Source organism: Typopeltis vanoorti, chromosome 16, assembly GCF_054136105.1.
Source record: "Typopeltis vanoorti isolate ZY-2024b chromosome 16, IOZ_Tvanoo_1.0, whole genome shotgun sequence".
Classification (NCBI taxonomy): Eukaryota; Metazoa; Arthropoda; class Arachnida; order Uropygi; family Thelyphonidae; genus Typopeltis; species Typopeltis vanoorti.
The window spans coordinates 98,217,474-98,239,010 of NC_143564.1; the positions used below are offsets into that span (position 1 = coordinate 98,217,474).

The 21,537-nt window shown below is 34.8% G+C and overlaps 2 protein-coding genes across 3 annotated transcripts in view; one reads left to right on the forward strand and one right to left on the reverse strand.

Moving 5' to 3' along the window:
- Positions 1 to 21,537, forward strand: part of LOC150098211 (neuroendocrine convertase 1-like) — a 194,223-nt gene that overhangs the window by 118,443 nt on the left and 54,243 nt on the right. The window lies entirely within an intron of this gene.
- Positions 14,230 to 21,537, reverse strand: part of LOC150098213 (non-canonical pre-mRNAs endonuclease FASTKD5, mitochondrial-like) — a 185,178-nt gene continuing 177,870 nt past the window's right edge. Inside the window, exon 7 of the mRNA XM_090406527.1 lies at positions 14,230 to 14,515. Within this exon, the coding sequence (XP_090262653.1) occupies positions 14,477 to 14,515 (39 nt within the window). The 3' untranslated portion in view covers positions 14,230 to 14,476. The remainder of the gene's footprint in view (positions 14,516 to 21,537) is intronic.

Sequence of the window (21,537 nt, forward strand, 5' to 3'; positions counted from 1 at the left end):
AGTAGACGATTTGAGAATAGACACTACGCATTGCATACGACCTATGACTGAGCATCTGCAGTTATTATTATTATTACGGGCAACTCCGGGGAGTCATTAGACTCATCGAGGGAGGCCCCAAATCATTTTCATCACAACTATTCGACATTCATACAGTATCTATCATACCTCCCCTTAAACTCATTCACTGTCACAGCATCCACCACAGACTCAGGGAGCGCATTCCACTCATTCACTACTCTAAAAGTAAAGAACCCAGCTCTAACATCTTTACTAACCACACTTTTGCCCAGTTTCCATGGATGTCCCCTAGTCCTCCCACAACCAGCCCTGTTCTCAAAAATATCTTCTGAATTAATTTTATAGAAACCCTTCAGTAATTTGAATGTCTCAATCATATCTCCCCTCCTCTGCCTATCAACCAATTTTTGCAACCCACAAATCCTCAACCTGTTCTCATACGGTTCATTCCACAGACCTGCTATCATCTTGGTCACTCGCCTCTGGATCCTCTCCACCTCCTCCACATCAAGAAGAAACCTAGGTGACCAAATCTGGGCACAGTAGTCGAGATGAGGTCTTATCAAGGCTCGATACAGAGGAACAATAATCTGCTTGTCTCTGCTTGTCAACGTATTCTTCAGCAACCAAGTGATTTGATGAGCTGATTTGGCCACTTTTGCAATGTGTCCCCTAAATTTCAATTCCTTATCCACCAACACTCCTAAATCTCGTGCCTCATCAATTTCCTGGAGCACGGTTCCACCAATGCAGTAAACTGCCTCCAATCTTTTCACACCAAAATGCATAACCTTACATTTTGCCACATTAAATTGACATCCATTATCCCTAGCCCAGACCTCCAATCTATCCAAATCATCCTGCAAAATTTTGACGTCATCTGCATTCACTATTGCCCTACCCAACTTTGCATCATCCGCAAACAATTGAACTGTTCCTCTCAGATCCTTTCCTATATCATTTATGAACAAATTAAACAAATTATTGTCAATACATGATACCCGTTTTTATATAACGAAACCTGTGATGAATTCATCACTAAAAAAGACAAGTACTAACCACAGTAATGACTATTTAATTCGTAAATATTTCATCCCAAGTCTTGGGACATCATCTCAGAAATCTGGCATCATTAAATCACTAGTTTCCAGAACACACAAATTCTGCTCCTCTGAAGATTCTCTAAACCAAGAACTAGAAATAATCAAAAATACAGCCATACTAAATGGATATAATCTTAAAACAACTCAAAAAATCATCAGTCAACTTCCCACACATCAACCCAGCCAAGAAGAAGCCTATAGGATTCCCATACCTTACGTCAAAGACATCTCCGAACGTCTTTCAAAAATTATGAAGAAGAAAAACAATTTTGCCACTACTTACAAACCTATCAACCAAATCTAGAACTTGTTACCTTCTCCTAAGGACAAACTATCACCTCTGAAGTTACCTGGCGTTTATGAGATCCTATGCTCCTGCAAATTGTCTTACTTTGGTGAGACAGGTAGGTCTGTTCAGAAACGCATCTCGGAACATCAAGACCACATTCGTCTTTTCAAACCGCAGAAATCTGGTCTCTCCCAACATGGGGTTGAAAATCCAAACCATAGGATCCATTGGGAGAAGTCGAAACTTTTACACAGATCTTTATATAAATATGAACGTTTATATAAAGAAAGTGCTGAAGCCCTACTACACAGACCAAATTTAAACCGCAACGACGTTCTTACTATTCCTAAAGCATGGGAAATTGTCATACAAAAAAGTGTAAAATAATCTTTATATATATTGTTTTATTTTATTTTATTTACTTCTATAACACGTTACTGTATGCATATTGAGATTCCATTGTAATCATGCGCCCTAATTGTATTTATTCCTAGTATTGTTTGAACTACTGTACTGATGATGTCCTAAGATACTTGGGATGAAATATTTACGAATTAAATAGTCATTACTGTGGTTAATATGTGTGTGTTTTTGGTGACATGATTCTTGAGAGCTATATGGTATTCCCATCTTATGTGACCGCTAATACATAAGTAGTATAGAAATATAAGACACGACACAACATAAATAAATAATAAAAAAAAAAAACGAATTTTAATTAGGAAAAGATTTTTGGGAAATTTTCTAGGTATTTTTTTTTCGTTTTGGGGTGTGGGGGACCGGGCCCCTCCGGTGCGCCACTGTTACCATGATTATTATTATTACTACTGTCATTATATTAATATCAGTGTTTATTAGTAGTTTTTATAATTATTTTTCGGTATTTTATTTTTTCCAATATGCCATGACAAAGAGAAAGTTCTATAAGTCGCTCGACTCCTGCAGCAAAGTGTATCAGAATAAACAGACAGAGTGAAATTATTGAACTTTCTTGGAATAACAAGGAATGGTCTGCTTTCTCTTATATTCTACTGCTATTCTACTGGTTCAACAGTTGTGATCGGTACTATGACTAGCATGTCAGCATTGTAAAGCACTTAAATACAGACATGAATCTCCCAGAATGTGTTTGAATGGAAAGGTGAAATTACAGCTCCTCCTGAAAACCATTATCACTCCCAGTCTCATCAATTTATTGAAACTACTTGAGCTTACAATTCCATATTTCAAATGACATTTGGTGCGAAGCAAATAGTTGAAAGGGAGTTTCATCTATTAAACTGGCAGTATGGGATCCATACCGGCAGTATGGATCCCATCGCTGATGACCAACAGGAGATCTGCTCCCATTGTCACCCATCTCTGGACAAATGACATGGAGAAGTTCAGTGAATCTCAAGTGATTGCACTTGCTATCTCCAAAGCCTTTGACTGGGTCTGGCACAAAGACTAAGCAAACTACCATCGTTTAGTCTTCTATAGTTGGATTGCCAGCATTCTATCTGGATGCACACTGTGTGATGGTAGGCTGTTCTTTATCCTCTCACCATTCAACTAATGCCAGGGTTCCACAAGGTTCTGTCCTCTCATCAACCCTCTTCCTGCTATATATCAATGACCTACTTCAGTTGACCTCCAACTCAATACACAGTTTTGCAGATGACAGCACATTGCACTCCTCCCTTTCATTAGATGAACCTTACTCTACACAATATCAATCACTACTTCCCTCAGTTCTGATCTTCAATCCATCCTCCAATGGGGTTCAGATAACCTCATCAATTTCAATTCTAATAAAACCTGGTTCTGCCTTATTTCTCACAAAAAAGAACCATTTTCTCTCAGTAACCCACAAACAAATTTTTTTTCCCTCCTCCTTCATCCCTGCTACTGTATTGTGGAACAGTCTTTTCCCCTGATGTGTTTCCCAAGGAATACAATATACAGTCTTTTAAATCAAATGTAAAGTTCCTCCTTTTCCAACCCACTACTCATATATGGTGCTATAGGTTGATCAACCAACGTCATCAACTCGTGTATGGGCTCAACACATACACACGCTGTGTAAGTGATGTTTTTGTGCATCTGCATAAAGGTTTCTAATTCAATGACAGGTTTTGTATATTATAAAAATAAGAATTTTATTAAATGTTTCACCAAAAACTAATTTGGTTCACTGATTATATATGAAAACTTACTGGTTTATATCTTTATATCTTGCAACCTGTGGTAAATGTGATCCAAGTTGCCCTATAAGGACTTGTCCGCACATTGCAAAATGCTTTCCATATGATGAGTTTGGATTTTTGTAGGAGTTGAGAATTGGTACATTATGTACAACACTGAATGATGAAAGAGGGATAAACTGCATATAGTTGTTTGTCTATCATTATGCATATTGTTGTTGGACTCTGGCCAGATGGATTTTTCTTCAATTTTGGCATTTAAAATTCTATACAATTTGACAAAGCCAATCTAATTTTTGCTTTGCTTGGACTTTTTTTGCAGAAGTAAAATGTGTCAAAATTTTTCATTGCCATACTCTGAATAGATGGAATTTGGGATTTAGTATACACACAATACTGTGCTGTATTGGCAAAAACAGTTCAGCTGATATAATTCCTCCTTCTCTTGATGGAATTAAATGTGGCATTGCTACAATAGGAAGTTCTGTTTATCCATACAAGCCTTCTCAGACAATGGTGATCTCATTCCTGACAGACTGTCTTAGGGCCACAGTTATGCCTCTTAGACAAGCAATGTGGGTTATTTTTCCACTCATTAAACACTTGATATCTCATCTTTTGAGAAACCAATCAGCTCTGCTGTTTTCAAAATTGTGGCTCCAGCCAGACATTCACCCACGATAAGTCCTTTACTGAACTCTGATAAAATGGTATAAATTAAAGATGCCAAGAAATTATATTCTTGGTCTAATCCTTTATCCAAGTGCATGCAAACAAAGTTTACATGTGAAGTAACTTCATGACTTTGCAACTTGTATATAGAAGCTAATGACTTCACATCACTTACCTTAGTATCCCAGTGCATTAGCCTCTATATACGAGTTGCCACTCTTGAAGTTATTTCACATGCAAACTTTGTTTGCTTACAATTGGATAAAGGAAAAAAAAGCAAGGGTGTAACTTCTTGGCATCTTTAATTATAGTATAACCAATATCATGAAATAGTTGCATTTATGATCACTGTAAAATTTGTTGAGTAATTCATTTGAATCATTTTAACTATAAAATGCTTGAAATGAAATTTGTGGAAGTTTTATCTTCAGAGAAAGATTCAGTACAAGTTTCATCTCGGTTACCAACTGAAGAGTTAAACTCAACAGCATTACGTGGAAGGGGAACTGGTTAAAAAAAAGATTTAGTATATTGGGTGAGTGTACATTATACTGGTTGGATAGATGCACAATTTGTACTAAGTCATTGTTTAAAGCAAATGCTTGAGCTTCACTGCAATCAGTGAAATTGTAGAAATGGAAAGGAAGATGACTTAATTGTTCATGTAGTTGGATTGCAGGAAATCAAGCTGCAAGGATAAAAAAAAAATGAGTGATTTTTAGAACTAGGAGAGCAGTAGAGACAACAAATGAACAATACAAATGTGGCATGGAAACTTTTAAGCCAAGGATTCAAGATTGGGTATCACCTGGCAAGGAATATTACTATGATAATGATCTCTGCGGAGTCGCACATCATTGTGAGAGATTATTCTGTCTACATAATCATCTACACACATTTTGTTAATACTGTGTAGTGTGTTGTCTGTTAATTGCAGATTTTCTCTCCTCAGTTTCCAGGAGTAAAAAACCACCTCCATATGAGACCAAATATATATGAAACCCATATAACTAAGCCTCGCATAATTAACTGAATCCAGGTCTTTTCCAATTGAAGAGGACATGTGGCTGATGACAATCATAAAGAATATAATTTGAATGAGGATGGACTTGTTTTTTATAGTTGCTGTTCAGCACACTTTCAAATACAGCTTAGGTCTAGGTGGTAGTGCATGCTATTTAAGTTTGCATTTATTTATTTTATGCCTTGAATGTTAAAGTGAATATGAAATGTTTTTTTTTTTTTTTAAATGGTGATTTTTCAGGGAGGGTTTTTTATAACTGCAATGACACTATATTTAATTATTCTATTACAGTAGTAGTTCTTTTGGCATATAACAGAGCAGAGAGATGCACTGAGAGAAGATTCTCTTAGACGTGTCACCTCATTCCTTTATCCCCTTATTTGGTAACACATTCCACTTACCTATCACTCTTCTTAAAAAAAAAAAAAAAAAAAAAAATCTATGCCTGTTTCTTTCTTATCATATGTTTATACAATTTCCAGTATTAGCTGCCCTTGCCATTACTCCTTCCTTTCAACTATTCAACAAATATCTGATCTACAGAGTAAGCTCAAAACCTGCTGAATGAGGAAGAGAAGAACAAGTTTCTTCTCCTCCCCATTCATCCCTGCTACTGCAGTACTGTGGAACAGTCTTCCCCCTGACGTATTTCCCAAGTGTTGTGACGTTGTTTTCTTCATGTTGTGTTCTAATCCGCCATCTTGTTACTAGTCACTTTCATAAAATAAAACACAACTAATAGTAAATTGATCACTAATCCAAGGGTAGAGAAATTTCTATTATATTGCGCCACTCTATCCTTAGATAAGTCTATATGAAACAGTACGATCAATTCAAAGTTAGTTAGCAGTCCTTTCATTCAATCAGGCGGAAGTATTTATTTTCCTTCTGCAATTCCCGCTAGATTCGAATTTTTGTGAACGGTGCAGTAATAAGAAATTCAGGCAAATACAATAGTTAGATTAACCAATGAAACATTTAATATAGCACATATAACACATACCTAAATTTTACTTCTAATTTCTATATACTAGAAACAAGTCAAACATTAAGTTTAGATAATCTCAATAGCACAATCTTCCAAGTCTTCACGTGTACTTTCTCAGCTTCTGAGTTACAAAGTTTCTACACTTAAATTAATATAATGGAACATACAATCTAGTCAGTTTTCACACAATTCTCAGTCATGCTATAAGTTCAAAATATTACAAGCACTAATAGCTGAAAATATCTTTCAAACAATTCTTATCTCCAACTCTCATTCACAAAGAGTTTCCAAAGTTAAAGTTAATAATTCACTATGATAGACCTTACCGGAAATGGTTCCTAGAACATCTATTATGTTGTGAGCAAACTTCTGGAACTTATTTATCTTACTTAATAAAAACACATCTACAAGACTTATCCATGGTTATACTTAAAGCACTATCAAACGCACTTCAGAATTCTAGACTTCAATTACAGGGTACTTCAACTATCGTCGTTACCACTCATAAACTAATTAAACACCGTGAGGTTCTTTTTAGGGCAAATCTGAAATAAGCCACAATTCTAGAATAGCCGGGTTCATTCAGAATTCTTCCTTAAACATCCAGCTTTTTATTTTATCCAATTGTAGTATTAATTTCCTTTTCATTATTACTGCTGATTATACTTTCAGCTAACTATAAAGCTCGTTTCGTCCTTGCTCACTTATAAAAAAAAATATCCACTCAACTCCTACCCTTAAGAACCTTTTATTTACTTCTACTTCTCTAGTTTATCTCCTTGCTACCTTTCATCATCATCATCAAAAAATTCCTGCCATGTACCCTCAAGGGGTGTACAGGATATGACAGTACTACATGAAAAAATTACATCATTACTAACTTCCTATCTACAATTTTCCTCCAAATCAGTCTGTTACTTGTCAAGACTCCAATATTATCAGATCGTATATATTTCTATCGTCTAAGGCACTTTGTACCGTATCAATCCACCTATATCTTGGTCTTCCTCTGGGTCGTTTTCCTGCCAACCTGGCAGAGAACACTTGTTTTGCTAATCTTTCCTCTCCCATTCTATTTAAGTGACCATACCATCTGAGATTAGCTCTGCTAATGCATTCCTGGATGCTGACAATGTCAAGTTCTTTCCTAATATCCTCATTTTTAATATGATATTGCCATTGATGCCATCTGTTCACGCCTCTAATCTTTCTCAGGACTCTCATATCTGCGGTCTCTAGTCTTTGGTCAAGTGTTTTACTTCTGACCCAGCTCTCAGATCCATAAGTTAAAATTGGTTTGAACACAGTCTTGTATACAGCTAATTTAGTGTTCTGACTAATTTCTTTCTTATTCCATATGAATTTATTCAATTGACTTCCCACGATACCAGCTTTGCTGATTCTGTTGTTTATTTCTATATTTAGTTTACCATCTTCAGTAAAAATCGTGCCTAAATAGCTGAAATGTTTTACTTGTTCCACAGGTTCTCCATTCACAACACAGTTGACATTTTCAATGATTCTGCCTATTTTCATTGTCTTTGTCTTTTTATTGCTGACCTTCATACCATATCTATTACAACAGCTATTCAATTTAGTCAGAGAATCTTGCAGACTTGTAGCGGATTTATTTAGAAGTATAACATCATCCGCATAAAGCAAAGAGCTGACATTAACTTCTCCAATTTTGATATCGGGTTTAATACCACATTCCTTCATAATGTGATCCATATAGATAATGAATAACAGAGGGGATAATGTACATCCTTGTCTCACACCAGATTTAACATTAAACCATCTTCCTGTACTTCCTTCAATTCTAATGCTGACTCACAACTCAAATAAAGACTAAGTATTGCTTGATATAATGCCCCATTGACACCATATAACACCAGCGTATTGAATAGCTTCTCTCTTGGCACCTTGTCATATGCCTTTTCCAAATCGACAAAACTTAAATACAGATCTTTGTTATATTCCCGTGCTTTCTCGACTATTTGTCGTAAAGTGAAGATCTGATCCTGACAGCCTCTATTTGGCCTGAATCCAGCTTGTTCTTCACCAAGCTTTTCTTCCACAATTCTTCTCAACCGTTTCTCAAGTATACTTGCATAGATCTTGCCAGGAACACTCAGTAGGGAAATACCTCTGTAATTCTCACATTCAGTTTTATTTCCCTTTTTATATATGGGTACTATGAGAGCTCTACTCCAATCATCGGGAATTCGTCCCTCTGTCCAGGCTTTCTGAACTATGCAGTGCAGCCACTGTAAGACTCTTATACCACCATACTTCAACATTTCTGGTCGAATATCATCTACTCCTGCTGCCTTTCCACATTTCAAGCCTTTGATGGCTTTTTCTACTTCAAGTATGGATATGTATTCCTGACTGCATGCCTGGTCAGTGTTTTTTATCACTGTGCTGTCATCACTGCTTGTTTCATTTAGCAGTTTTTCAAAGTAATTACTCCATACTTCAAGGATATCTTTTTCTCCTGTTTTCATTTCACCTTTATCATCTCTAATTCCTTTTACAGCACTCTTTCCTCCATTCCTAAGCTTCTTCAACAACCTCCAGAATATTTTGCCACCTTCTTGATATTTATTTTCTATATTCTTGCCAAAGTCCTCCCATGACTTTTGTTTAGCTAGTTTTACACACTGTTTAGCTTTCTTACATTTGTCTCTGTATTCTGTAAGAGTAAAAGCTGACTTATTTGCCAGGAACTTTTGATATGTTTTCTTCTTTTCCTTCACTGCCTCTTTAACCTTCCTGTGTCCACCAGGGAGTTCTGATTTTTTTATCCTTGCACACAACCTCACCACATGCCTCTCTGGCAGAATCAATCAATGTTTCCTTCAGAGTTTGCTACTGAATCTCCAAGGTTTGATTCCTGTTCTCAAACTCTTTTATTTTCTTTTCAATAATATTTCTGTATTTTAGTCTACAGTTCACATCTGAGAGCTGCTCAACTTTTATTCTCTTTAAAACTTTCTTACATGTTATTCTTTTCAATATGAAATTCAATTTTATCCTGCTCAAGACTAAATAGTGATCACTTCCAATTTCAAATCCTCTGTACACTCTGGTGTCCTGCACCAGGGAGAAAACATCACTATCAACAATAACATAGTCAATGAGACTTTTCTTATTCCTAGTCTCTTCTCTCCATGTGAATTTGTGCACATTTTTATGTTGGAACATGGTGTTAGTAATAACCAGTCCATGTCCTGAGCAGAAATCCAACAGATATTTGCCATTATTATTAGCTTTGCTCTTTTCTCCAAATTTTCCCAAAATATTTTTGTATGTCTCACAATCATTTCCTACTCTACTATTTAGATCCCCAACAAGGACCAACTTTTCATTTTTCATTGTGTCAGTTGCTTTTTCTAAAGCCACAAAAAATTCCTCCACTTCTACCTTAGTAGAACCTTCTGTGGGACCATAGGCACAAATAAGTCTCATTGTCCAGTTCCCCATTCTCATGGTTACAGGCAAATTCATCGAAAAACAGTTAATCGAAAGACAATTCACCGAATGCAATTCATCGAACAGCAATTCATCGAAAAAGCAATTCGCCGAATAAACAATTTGCCGAACGACAATTTAACGAATGTCAATTCGTCGAAAATGCAATTCATCGAATGACCAATTCCTCGAATGACAATTCATCGAACGACAATTCGTCGAAAATGCAATTCATCGAGAAAACAATTCACCGAAAATTTTTCGATGAATTCTTTCATAATTCATCGAAAAGTCATTTTTCTTGCAAACTATTGTTTAGAAAATGTTCAGTAACAATGCGGAACGTTACTCATGATACAGACAACATATGGAAGCGGTCATTGAAACGAAATAATTATTTTCTTGCATTTTAGAGCATTTAATGTAAGTGTACATCCTGCTTCATTGTGCAGTTAGCGATTTATCTGTAGGGAAGACAGAAGTACCACATGCACTTATCTCCCGAATAACCTCGAAAACATGTAATTGCAGTTAATAAGGGGAGGAATAGGCTAAGAAATTCGTTCTACCAAATTTTGTCACAATAAGTCTAGTCGATTGAAATTAAAAATTTCATTAAATTTCATCCAGCCAGAGCGAAATTGCTAATATCATTTAGGAACTTCTTTACGGAAATGTCATGATAAAAGTGATCCATTACGAACTAAAACTGAACCGTGCATTCAGCTTCTTGTACTGAAAACGTCTGCTAAGTCAGCAAGTTATTGTAATACATAATTTCGACATTTTTCTTTGTCGCCCCGAATATAGCTGAACTGAAAACTGGAATGGTTCGACATTTTTTTGTAAAAGTTTCAAATACGGAATCCAAATAAAATTTTTTCATTAATAAATGCATTAAATAAATAAATTTACTGAACGTAAGTTAGTAAGCCTAATACTGAGATGACTAGGCTTTTCCTGCTGGAAATAGGCAAGTCGGAAAAGAAGAACAATAAGAATCGATATTGTTCTGTAATTATTCCTTAGTAAAGCAGCATTGCTATACCAACAATCATTATATTGAGGAGGATGAGGGAAAATAGTATTAATCATTAATACTACTACTACTACTACTAATAATAATAAATTGATTCTTTGATGTAAATATTTTTCAAAATATAATAATAAAATATACAGGAATTCAGAGTAAAAATATTGGAAAACTTGAAAAAATTCATTCCTGAAGATTTTTCAAGCATGTTTCACTTATTTACTCCTGTTTCTGTTATTCCTCAACGACAGTAGTGCCACATGCACTTATCTCCCGAATAACCTCGAAAGCAAGTAACTGCAGTTAATAAGGGGAGGAATAGGCTAAGAATACTAATGAGTATATGTGTGGGTATATTTCTGGGTTTTGAGGAGGTGATCGGTGCAGTTTGTTTAAAAAAAAAAATAATAGGTTAAAATATTCTCTAGGAAAGGAAAATAATAAAATAAGGAATGATGAATAAAGAGTCTTAAAAAACAAACCTGTAAAGTGTTATATTTAGATGAGCAGCGGTTGGAAGTCTTATTCGACTTTTGAAGGATGCCAGTGGTCGGCAGATCACAGTTAGAAAACACAGTGCTAAAGGAAATTGGAATTGGGTTGAGCTGTTTTGAATTAAGGAAGAAGCAACTGGCCTTAAATCCCTGCGTGTTTTTCCTATTCGGTTCGCTTGTTTTTCAGCAAGAAAAAAAACAAAGAAAAAATTTCAGAGAGGAAAAACCTTCCATCCTCGTATGAGACAGGCTAACTCACCTTCAGGTTAAACGCCCTGATAAAGGCGCTTGACATCCTTGATAAACGTAGGATGCTGACGTCCTTTTCAGCAGTTTCATTAAATGAGCTGTAGAATTTTTCTCTTCTAGGTTTCTGCAGTTTTGTAGAAAATAAGTTTAGGATGGAGGACTTTTTTTAATACATTCACGCCAGGTTTTTTTGTAGTCTTCCATTTTTCAGAGATGAGATGTTTCTTAAAGTTGATTTTTCTGTTTTGGAATTTTCAAGTTGGTTCGAAAAAATGGCTCAACAATGCGATCGTGCATGATCGCATTGTTTAGCCATTTTTTCCATGAGGAGAAGACTTCGAGAGTGGCATACCTAAATATGCTAGAGAAATTTGTGTTTCCCAGATTGAGAATGTGTAGGGCCTCATTTTCCAGCTTGATGGAGCAACTCCACATTATGGCGACTGCGCGTATCCCACTACTTGTGGCCACCGCGCAGTCCCGATTTGATTCCTCTGGATTTCTTCTTTTGCATATATTTATATTCGAGTATAAATAATTAAGTAAAAGAGTTATTTTCCCAAATGATTACTTTTTCCAATTTTTACATATGTTACAATATGTTAGTGTCCGAACAATTCATCGCGAGGAAAAATCAGAAAAATTCATCTCGCGAACTATTGATTGCAGAAAAAATTCGCTGAAAATGTTATTCGCTAGAAAATTGAAATGATATTGCATTGATACCGATCTATGAAAAGTAACTGCAGTGCAAGATAAATTTCGTAAAGGCGTAACTTTTACTAAAGCATAAACTGAACAAACTTATTTCCAATCGCAATACATAAATGTCTTTTTACTGTATTCAGTGTTAAACAAAGCCACCTGTTTTCTGACTTCTGCATTATAGCATCTGTTGAAGTGAAAGTTTCTTTAATGGTACATGGACATTTTCATTGCAGTCTTCGGACAAAACAGAAGTAGTAAAAATTTATCAATTCCTGAGTAAAAATGAATACTTCTGTGTGTTATAAGTTGATTTACAACAAAATATTAGCATTTTTGAGATATCTTCTGTTATTGATAAGACATAAGAGCTGCTGACAGTAAAAAATAAATAAATAAAATAAAAAAAACCTAATGTATTGAGATTAACAAATTGTTCAATGCTAACAATGTTGAGTTCTTTCCTCAAATCGTTGTTTTTAATATGATATTGCGATTGATGCCCTCTATTCAACGCTCCTAATCTTTCTCTCTAATATCTGCGGTCTCTAGACTTTGATAGTGTTTTTTTTTTCTTTCTAAACCAGCTTTCAGATCCATAATTTTTTAAAACTGGTTCGAACACTGTCTTGTATACAGCTAGTTTTAGTGTTTTGAATAATTTCTCTAATTCCATGAAACTTTGTTCTTTTTCCTTCCTACCATACCAGCTTTGCTAATTCTGTTGTCTATTTCCATATTTAAAATTTTAAATTTGTCAACTTTACTAAAAATTGTGCCTAAATTGCTGAAATATGCTTCTTCTGTAAGTTCTCCATTCAGGATGCAGTTCACATTTCGTCTTTTTATTGTTGATTTTCATACCAAATTTAATACAGCATTTATTCAGTTTATTCAGGGAAGCAGACTTATACTGGATTTATATGAGAGTATATTATATATATATATATATATATATATTTTTTTTTTTCTTGTAGGATGTACATTACGATAATATCCAGTGCATAACCACCGTAGATATGTTGAAAATATAATATGAAGGATATCATATAGAAAATGATTCAAAATTTATGCTTATTTAGAAGAATTTCTAATGCTTACGCCCCCCCCTCCTTATTTTCTCCTGCAATTCAATTACATAACCACTCTTAATTTCTACAGGAATGGCCAGGTTTGAAAAAGTTTCCAGAGAGTATTCATAATCTATTACTCCATTTTACCATTTTGACAAAAGAAATAAGAGAATAATATTGTTGTACCGTGAAGATTCTAAATCTGTAATCTTTCTTTGCCATCTTAAATCAGCTGTTCTACTGTCTGCTGAAATTATTTGAAATTTTAGAAACACTATGCTATATTTTCAACGTGTAAAACTGCTTATATGCATACCACACAAAAGAAAGTTCAGTAGAAATTTCAGAATTTTGTTTCTTTTTCTTAAAATAATCTAAATATTTTTACTTCTACTTCTGATGCTGGTTGCTATTTCTGAAGTAATCTACGTCTTAGAAATATTTGATAGTAATCCTCTTAGCTGGAGGAAAAGGGTAAAGGCTTAGATTACTCTGGGTGCTATTGAGAAAGAAAAGAGAGGACACTTAGCCAGAAGGGACACTAAAGTGCCTCAAGCTGTAGTGCGAATTAGATCAAGAATGTCGTGTTTTGTTTTCAATTGTTGATTAGTAGACATCCTAATATAGAAATAAATATAGACATTTCTTTCACAGGTTGATACAGTATTTATCCTAAAATAAGTTCTTAATTTGTAATGATCAGTTTCATTTTTATTATCGAAAAATTATAAATTATTTCTTTCAATTATCTTGAAAAAGAAGATTTGAATTGTTTTTGAAAGAAAAGGAACATATGCATAATCTTATTTTTTGGTGGGGCGGGGGGGTTATAGACTTATTCAATCTGCAGATATTTCAGAGAATTTATTTTATAAATTTCGAAAGACAACTGTTATAAACGTAAATCACTTGGGGAAACATGTCCATTCATTTCAGTGTAAATAGTAGCAAATGTTTAGCTACTTCAACAATGCCATGTATCTAAACTGGAAGAAAAAAATATTTATACAAGAGTAATAACATTTATACAAGAGTAATAACATCTGCTGATGTTCTAACATCAGCAGATTTATATCTGCTGATGTTAGAACTCTTACATAAATAATTTTTTCTGACATATCTCTATTAGTTATAATGTAATCAATCTACAGATTTTTGTCCTCTTTTATTCTATCATCTTATGGGCAGCGATTTCTTCTTTGTACTACAAGAAAAAAAAAAGCAGATGACACAAGAAAAATATGTAGTATTTTCTTTTTCATTGGGTGAATTTACAATGTCCTTTCTTTGTGTTTTGGAAGGAAAGTGTAAATGATTATTTTCTTACTACTTTTGCCATTATAACACATCTGATACAATTAGTATATCTGAACTAGCAGAAAATATATACATATCAATTTAAATCATAACCTTTAATTTCATTTTGTAATGACCAGTTATACAGGGGAAACCAAGAGGATTACAATATAAAGAAAATAAAGAAAAAAATAGTGATATGATTAAAGAATTTCATTTTATTCTCTATAAAACAGAGTCGCTCAAGCAGGTCCTTCAGGAAATCTGTGAAGAATTCTTCGAAACATGATTTGAACAAAAATATAACATAATCTTGAACCTCCGCAGCCTGTTTTTTTTTCCAAAAATAATTCAAATATTTCAAATAATTATCGTGAATTAATTTTTTTCGAGAACAAAGAAAACGTTTTGTGGAGTAAGCGATTAGAAAAAATTAGCAAAAAAATAAAAATAAATAAAAATGAAAATAGTGTTCCAAGGTAAGGCGATATTTAAATGAAGAAACTATGCAAGAACCTTTATTTTGTCCAGGCATTAAAATTGCTTTATACAATAAAAAGAGAAAATAAAAATAATTTCTATATTTTTATTTTATCCAATATAACTAGGATTCAGTTACCCAGCATAGAACGAGGAACTGCATTCCTTGTTATAGACAACTGAGATGCAGCTATGAGCGGGAGATAATCCGATTAACTGTTCTCTTCAGCGGGAGGGTTTATCACACCTTCTAATGGACATGCTGGCCGAATTGCACTTCTTATAACTTCAACAGATAGCATTCATCGTATCCAGATTTATCTGGAGGTCTATAGACGTCCTGCCCGGTTGAGGGGGGGGGGGTTAAACGAGGAGGAACTGGTACAATTAATAGATGATGTTGAACCAAATGGCGGGGAAAGTTCTGCCAAAGATTATGATTGTGATGAGTCCGTTAAAGAATTCAGTTAAAGAAATTAGCAATAGGATTAGACTTGACAAGAAAGCTATTTTATGGAAAATGATCTCTCAATGGAGCTTTCCAGAAAATTTACGAGACAATTGGATATTTGTTTAGTTCCGTATTATGAACTTAATAAAAAATTGTAGCATAGTGGTAAGCAAGGTCTTATTACTGACAATACAACTTATATCTGAGACTTCTCAACAAAACTAACGGCTCCCAAGGGGGCCGCACCCACAGTTTGGGAAGCGCTGGACTAAAATACTTCACATCTGTCTCAAATAATCAAAACAACCCATAACGGTCTTTCCAAAGGTCGAAGTTCTCGAGGTAGCCAGTCAGCTAAAATACCTAGGAGTAACAAGAGATGGAAAATTGAGATTGAGGGATTAGGCCGATGAGCGCTGAAAACAATATATACAGGAGCTATACTACCATTGATAAATGACGGTCAGCTTAACAGCACCATGCGACTTATAATCTGGAACCATTAAAACAACTCCTATTTATTGGCTTACAATGCTAAGCAACATAATACCACCAAATCTAAGAAGTGATGCTCTGTCACAGAATATGACAAAGTACTCAGAAATACTGTATTGCCTATACATAATGACATATCAGAACTATAGCTTAACAGATTGAAATCAAGAAAGCCCCCCCCCCCCCCTCTTCGTGAAGATAAACATCTGAGAATGATTAATTAAAATACTAAAAATTAATGGAAACGAGTGTGGAGCATAAATACTAATGCCCAACTCAAAATTTAGTTTGATAGTTGCTGCCTCAACATCCCGGCAGGGGCGAGCAGTAGTGGCTGGCGCCTGTGTGCAAAACTTTAGTTGGCGCCCCTATCCTCCCCTCCAATAAAAAAAATCACTTTAAAAAAACGTTTTTTTTTTTAAATATTTCCTTCTCTTTGGCGCCTTTACTATCCTGGCGCCTGTGTGCATCGCACACATGGCCGGCGTGCCCCTGTATCCCGGGTGTGGAATTGGAAAGACATGGATAACACTGAACAGGATTCGTACGCAATAGAAGATGTGCAAGCTTTCCGTACAAGTGGAGGAAAATTCCCTCACCGGAGTGTGACCGTGGACACCCGAACCAATCAATCCATCATATTTGCATTGAGTGCAGTCTTCGCACATATACGAGTCAAAGGAGCGACTTCCAAGAGGTGACACCGCCTTCTATAGACTGGATCAGAGAACATAATCTTAACTTATAAGTGCTTTGTCCGTCAAACGTGTAACTGCCTGTTTTACTGTAATTATTTATCATTTACACTTTTTCTTTATTTTACTTTTTACATATCTGAACCCATTTTTGTAAATGTACTTTTATAACTTTATGTAGATTGCCATACGATAAACAATAAATAACCTCCTGGTAGGGTTACTGTTGGGAAGAAAACGAAAAACCACACACACACACACACACACACACACACACACACACACACACACACACACTTAGTAATCTACAGTTTATTCGACATCTGAAACAACTATCGTTCAAAGATTTGAACCGTAGGTCAGATGTCCACAGAAACTGCACTTTCTCGCGATAGTTTAGGGCTCCTGTGCAGTCAGTCGAAATGATCAATTTATTGTTTTTTCCCTTAACACTAGATATCACTCTTTCTAGACATGTAGAATGATGCTAAGCTGCAAACATAACTTTAACTAGGCAAAATAGCTGAAAATATCACAACATTTTCTGCAAAAATGGTATGGCGCCGTAAATGAATTCATTTTTTATATTTAGAAAGACATCCCAACTAATGTAATTCTGATTTTTATGTGTGGTCTCTTTGAGTTTACTTAGGTAGGGCGATATCGATGTTTATTCTTCTTTCCGTCAATTTACTATTTCATAGCGAACACTCTCTCTCGTTTCGTTTTGGTTGCCTAAGAAATATCGATGTTTATTTTAATTTTTTAAATTTAGTAAAAAAAAAAAAAAGATTACAAGCATTTATACTTCCAGTCTATTTTTGACATCCGTGCATCATGGTACGTGAAGAAATTTCATAGTGAATGCTTTGCTTTCTCTATGTAAAAAAATGTGGCTAATATTCCTTTCTTAATTAAATTCATGTATTTCAGTAATGTAAACTTGCGTACTACAGAACTATATATATATATATATATATATATATATATATAACGTTTTTTAACTTGGGTATATTATGTATTCAAGATACCAAATAATTTTATATAAACTTGGTTAATCCTATTTCCCAAGTAAGCAAACGGACAAGAAAGTCAAGTTTGCGCCTGCAAGTAGTGCAAGTCCAAGACAACTCTTGGTAGTGCCAGTCGAGGCAACTCTTGGTAAAGGTGGATAAAGTTCTGATCACTTTTCTTAGTGTGTATAATACTAATATACTAATAACTAACTAACTAATATACTAATAACTAACTAACTAATATATATATATATATATATATGTGTGTGTGTGTGTATATATAATATAATATATATAATAATATATAACTAAATAATAACTAATAAAAAGTAATATACTAATAAAGTATACTAAGAAAAGTTTTCTTAACAATATATATATATATATATCTTCTTTGTTAGCGTAAACTTTCATTTCCTGATAACATGATCAGGAAAGAAACTGTCTACCGGCAATTTATTCTTACAATTCATTTGTAAATATATAGGCTGTGTATTTTTTAATGCCTGGAAAAGAAACTTTTTTTTTTCCTGGAATCATTCATTCATTATTTGGTGCCACAAGTAAACATGTGGAGAGCAATTAACTTTTCTTAACAATTAACTAGAATCTACACAACTCTTAGTGACTGATCTTCAGGACCCTTCCGTGGGTTTGCGCCGCCTGAGTGCAAAATTTTTGTGCCCCCCCCCCTTTAAAAATTAAAAGATCCCGAAGTACAGTAACACGTTTCGAATCATTTTATTATACTGCACATTAAGAGGAAATCTCCCTCTCTCTCTCTCTCTCTCTGTAAAAAATATAGTTTATGATCCTTTTTCATTAACGTATTCATTTTTATTAGCTAATGCTGCTATTTAGAATTTATGATCAGAGATGTTGAAGCCTAGATTAATATCATATTAAAAGAGTTTTTTTTTTTTAAGGGGAAGGGGCGGAAAAATATGCTACTGCACGTGGCGACAAAATTTCTAGGGTTGGCCCTGGGGCCAGCCCTGGTGAATATGGTGTTTGAGGTAGATATTGAAATCCCAAGTCGTATATTGTCTGTTGGATTTCATAAGCAGGTGCATTGTCCTGCAAAAGCAACACGCCTCTGCTTAGTTTCTCGAACCGATTTTCCTTCAGTACCTCCTTCAATTCCTTCAGAGCTGCTGTAACAGTTTCACCTTTCTTAAGGTAAGGATTACACCATCCATATCCTAAAAGACAATGGCAAGAACTTTCCCTGCTGACTGTTTGGTTCGAAACTTCTTTGGCCATGGAGAACCTTTGTGTCTCCACTCCATTGACTGTTTCTTCGTCACTATGACCCATTATTTGGGTCATTGTGACGAAGCCATGTTTCATCAACGGTTAGAATATGAGCTAAAAAATTTCACGAGGATGAAATCCCTTTATGAAATGTTCTTTTAACATCTCAACTATACCCGCCTCAGTGGATATCATTCACTGCAACCAGTATGCCCCGCCAAAAAATCGCTTTCCGAACGAAGTCGGATAAATAGTAGTTATAAACAGTAGGATAATAAAAAGATATATACCTCTCAAAATAATTCAAAACAAACAAAAAAAAAAAAAAAAAATTGCACACACATCTTCGCCCCCACACGCCTTATAATTCATTTTTCGGTGAACTGCATTTTCGATGAATTGTGATTTTTCGATGAATTGTTGTTTTTCGATCAATTGCGTTTCGATGAATTGTCTTTTCGATTAACTGCTCATCGGTGAATTGCTTTTTCGGGGAATTGTCTTTCGATGAATTGCTTTTTCGATTAATTGTTGTTCGATAAACTGATTTTCGATGAATTGTTTATTCGGTGAATTGCTTTTTCGATGAATTGTTGTTCGATGAATTGCCTTCGATGAATTGTCTTTCGGTAAACTGTTTTTCGATGAACTCTCCGGATACCCATTCTCATATTTGCCCACATTACTCTACTTGAGACTGACTGCCATTCAAGAAGATTAGCCTCGTATTTTGTGTTGAATACTATGGCTACTCCTTCTTTTCCTTGATTGTCATTGCCTGAATATAACATTTTGTATTTATTGCTCAGAAAGATCTCACCAATTTTGGTCTTTTTTGTTTCAGTCACCCCTATTATGTCGATCTGGTACTTATCTAATTCCTCAGCTAGCTCCATTTCTTTGCCATTCAGGCTTCTTACGTTGATAGTACCGATCTTTAACTCTGGTGATGTTGAGTTGGGGTTTGTTTTCAGATTTGTTCCAGTAGCTGACTTTTCGCTGTTCGCCCTGGTTCCCTGGCGAAAACAACTGGGGCCTTGTTTAACCGGGCGACGCCCCAGCCGGCATGAAATTTTGTTATGTTGTACCATCATTTTTTATTTTGGTTTAACCAATAAGAATACAATTTGGTCGGCTAAATCCCAAATTGCCAGCCCATCCTCGTTCGTTCAGTATCAAAGTAGATACCCAACAGGGTGAACCATGAGAAGGTGAGGATTGGACATTAGGTCAGAAGCCCTGGTCGGTTCTCCGCATTCCTTTAAAGGCTATGTGGAGGTCTCCTCTCAGTTATACAGCTTTGACCCTTAAGCACCCCCTTGCTACCTTTTTAGTTCCAAAATTCCGTTCCGACTCCCCTACTACGTGTATGTGTGTATATATATATATATATATATATATTTTTTTTTTTTTCTTCTTATTTAGCCCACGCTCTCGTTTATTTCACGCGTCTCTATGACAACCGATAAACGTAAACATTCTCGCGAATGTTACATTAGGCTATACAACTACATTGAGTTATTACATAACATTAAGCTTTCACAAAACAGGAATAATTAGAATATTTGCTTTTCAATAAATGCATAGTTAAATTACAAATACAAGTGCTTATAATACTTGCTACCTTTTAGTTCCAAAATTCCGTTCCGACTCCCCTACTACGTATATATTTTTTCTTCTTATTTAGCCCACGCTCTCCTCCACTCGCGCTCGTTTATTTCACGCGTCTGTATGACAACCGATAAATGTAAACATTCTCGCGAATGTTACATTAGGCTATACAACTACATTGAGTTATTACATAACATTAAGCTTTCACAAAACAGGAATAATTAGAATATTTGCTTTTCAATAAATGCATAGTTAAATTACAAATACAAGTTCTTATAATATTGACATAACAACAAATAAAATAGCTTAATAATATTTAATACAGAATCTTATTACTATTAACACATATCTTTGATTAAACAATTAAATATTAGATATAATTAAGGTAATTACATGATATCAAATTATAATTTAAGTTATTTACATTAAATAATATTTACAAATGTAGCCTTTGTGATGGAAGATCATGTTGGATTCTGAAGCAAATAATAATTACTCTAATATCTACATAATCAGAATCCATGGAATACAATATACAGGCGTTCAAATCAAATGTAAACAAGTTTCTCCTTTCACAAACCATAACCCATCTCATTCACGTAAACCCCTCCTCCTAGTGCAGTTGGAGTATGGTTAGATGATAATAAAGGAGTGAATGTGTGTGGAAAATGAGGAATTAAAGAGTATTTCAGGTCGTGAGTGTGATATTTTTGTCAAACTTCAGAATGAAGAAAATAGTGATATGACAAAAAATGGCACGGTTGTACCAGAGAATTGTGAGGGCGTGAATGTAGAAAGTGTGAATGATGGTATTAATACAGAACAAATTAATGGTTTAACAGAAATAAAAAAAGATGAGATAGATGCAATGAGTGAGATCGCATTGTTGAGCGGAGCGATACAAAGGGCAAAGCGGCAGCTAGAATGT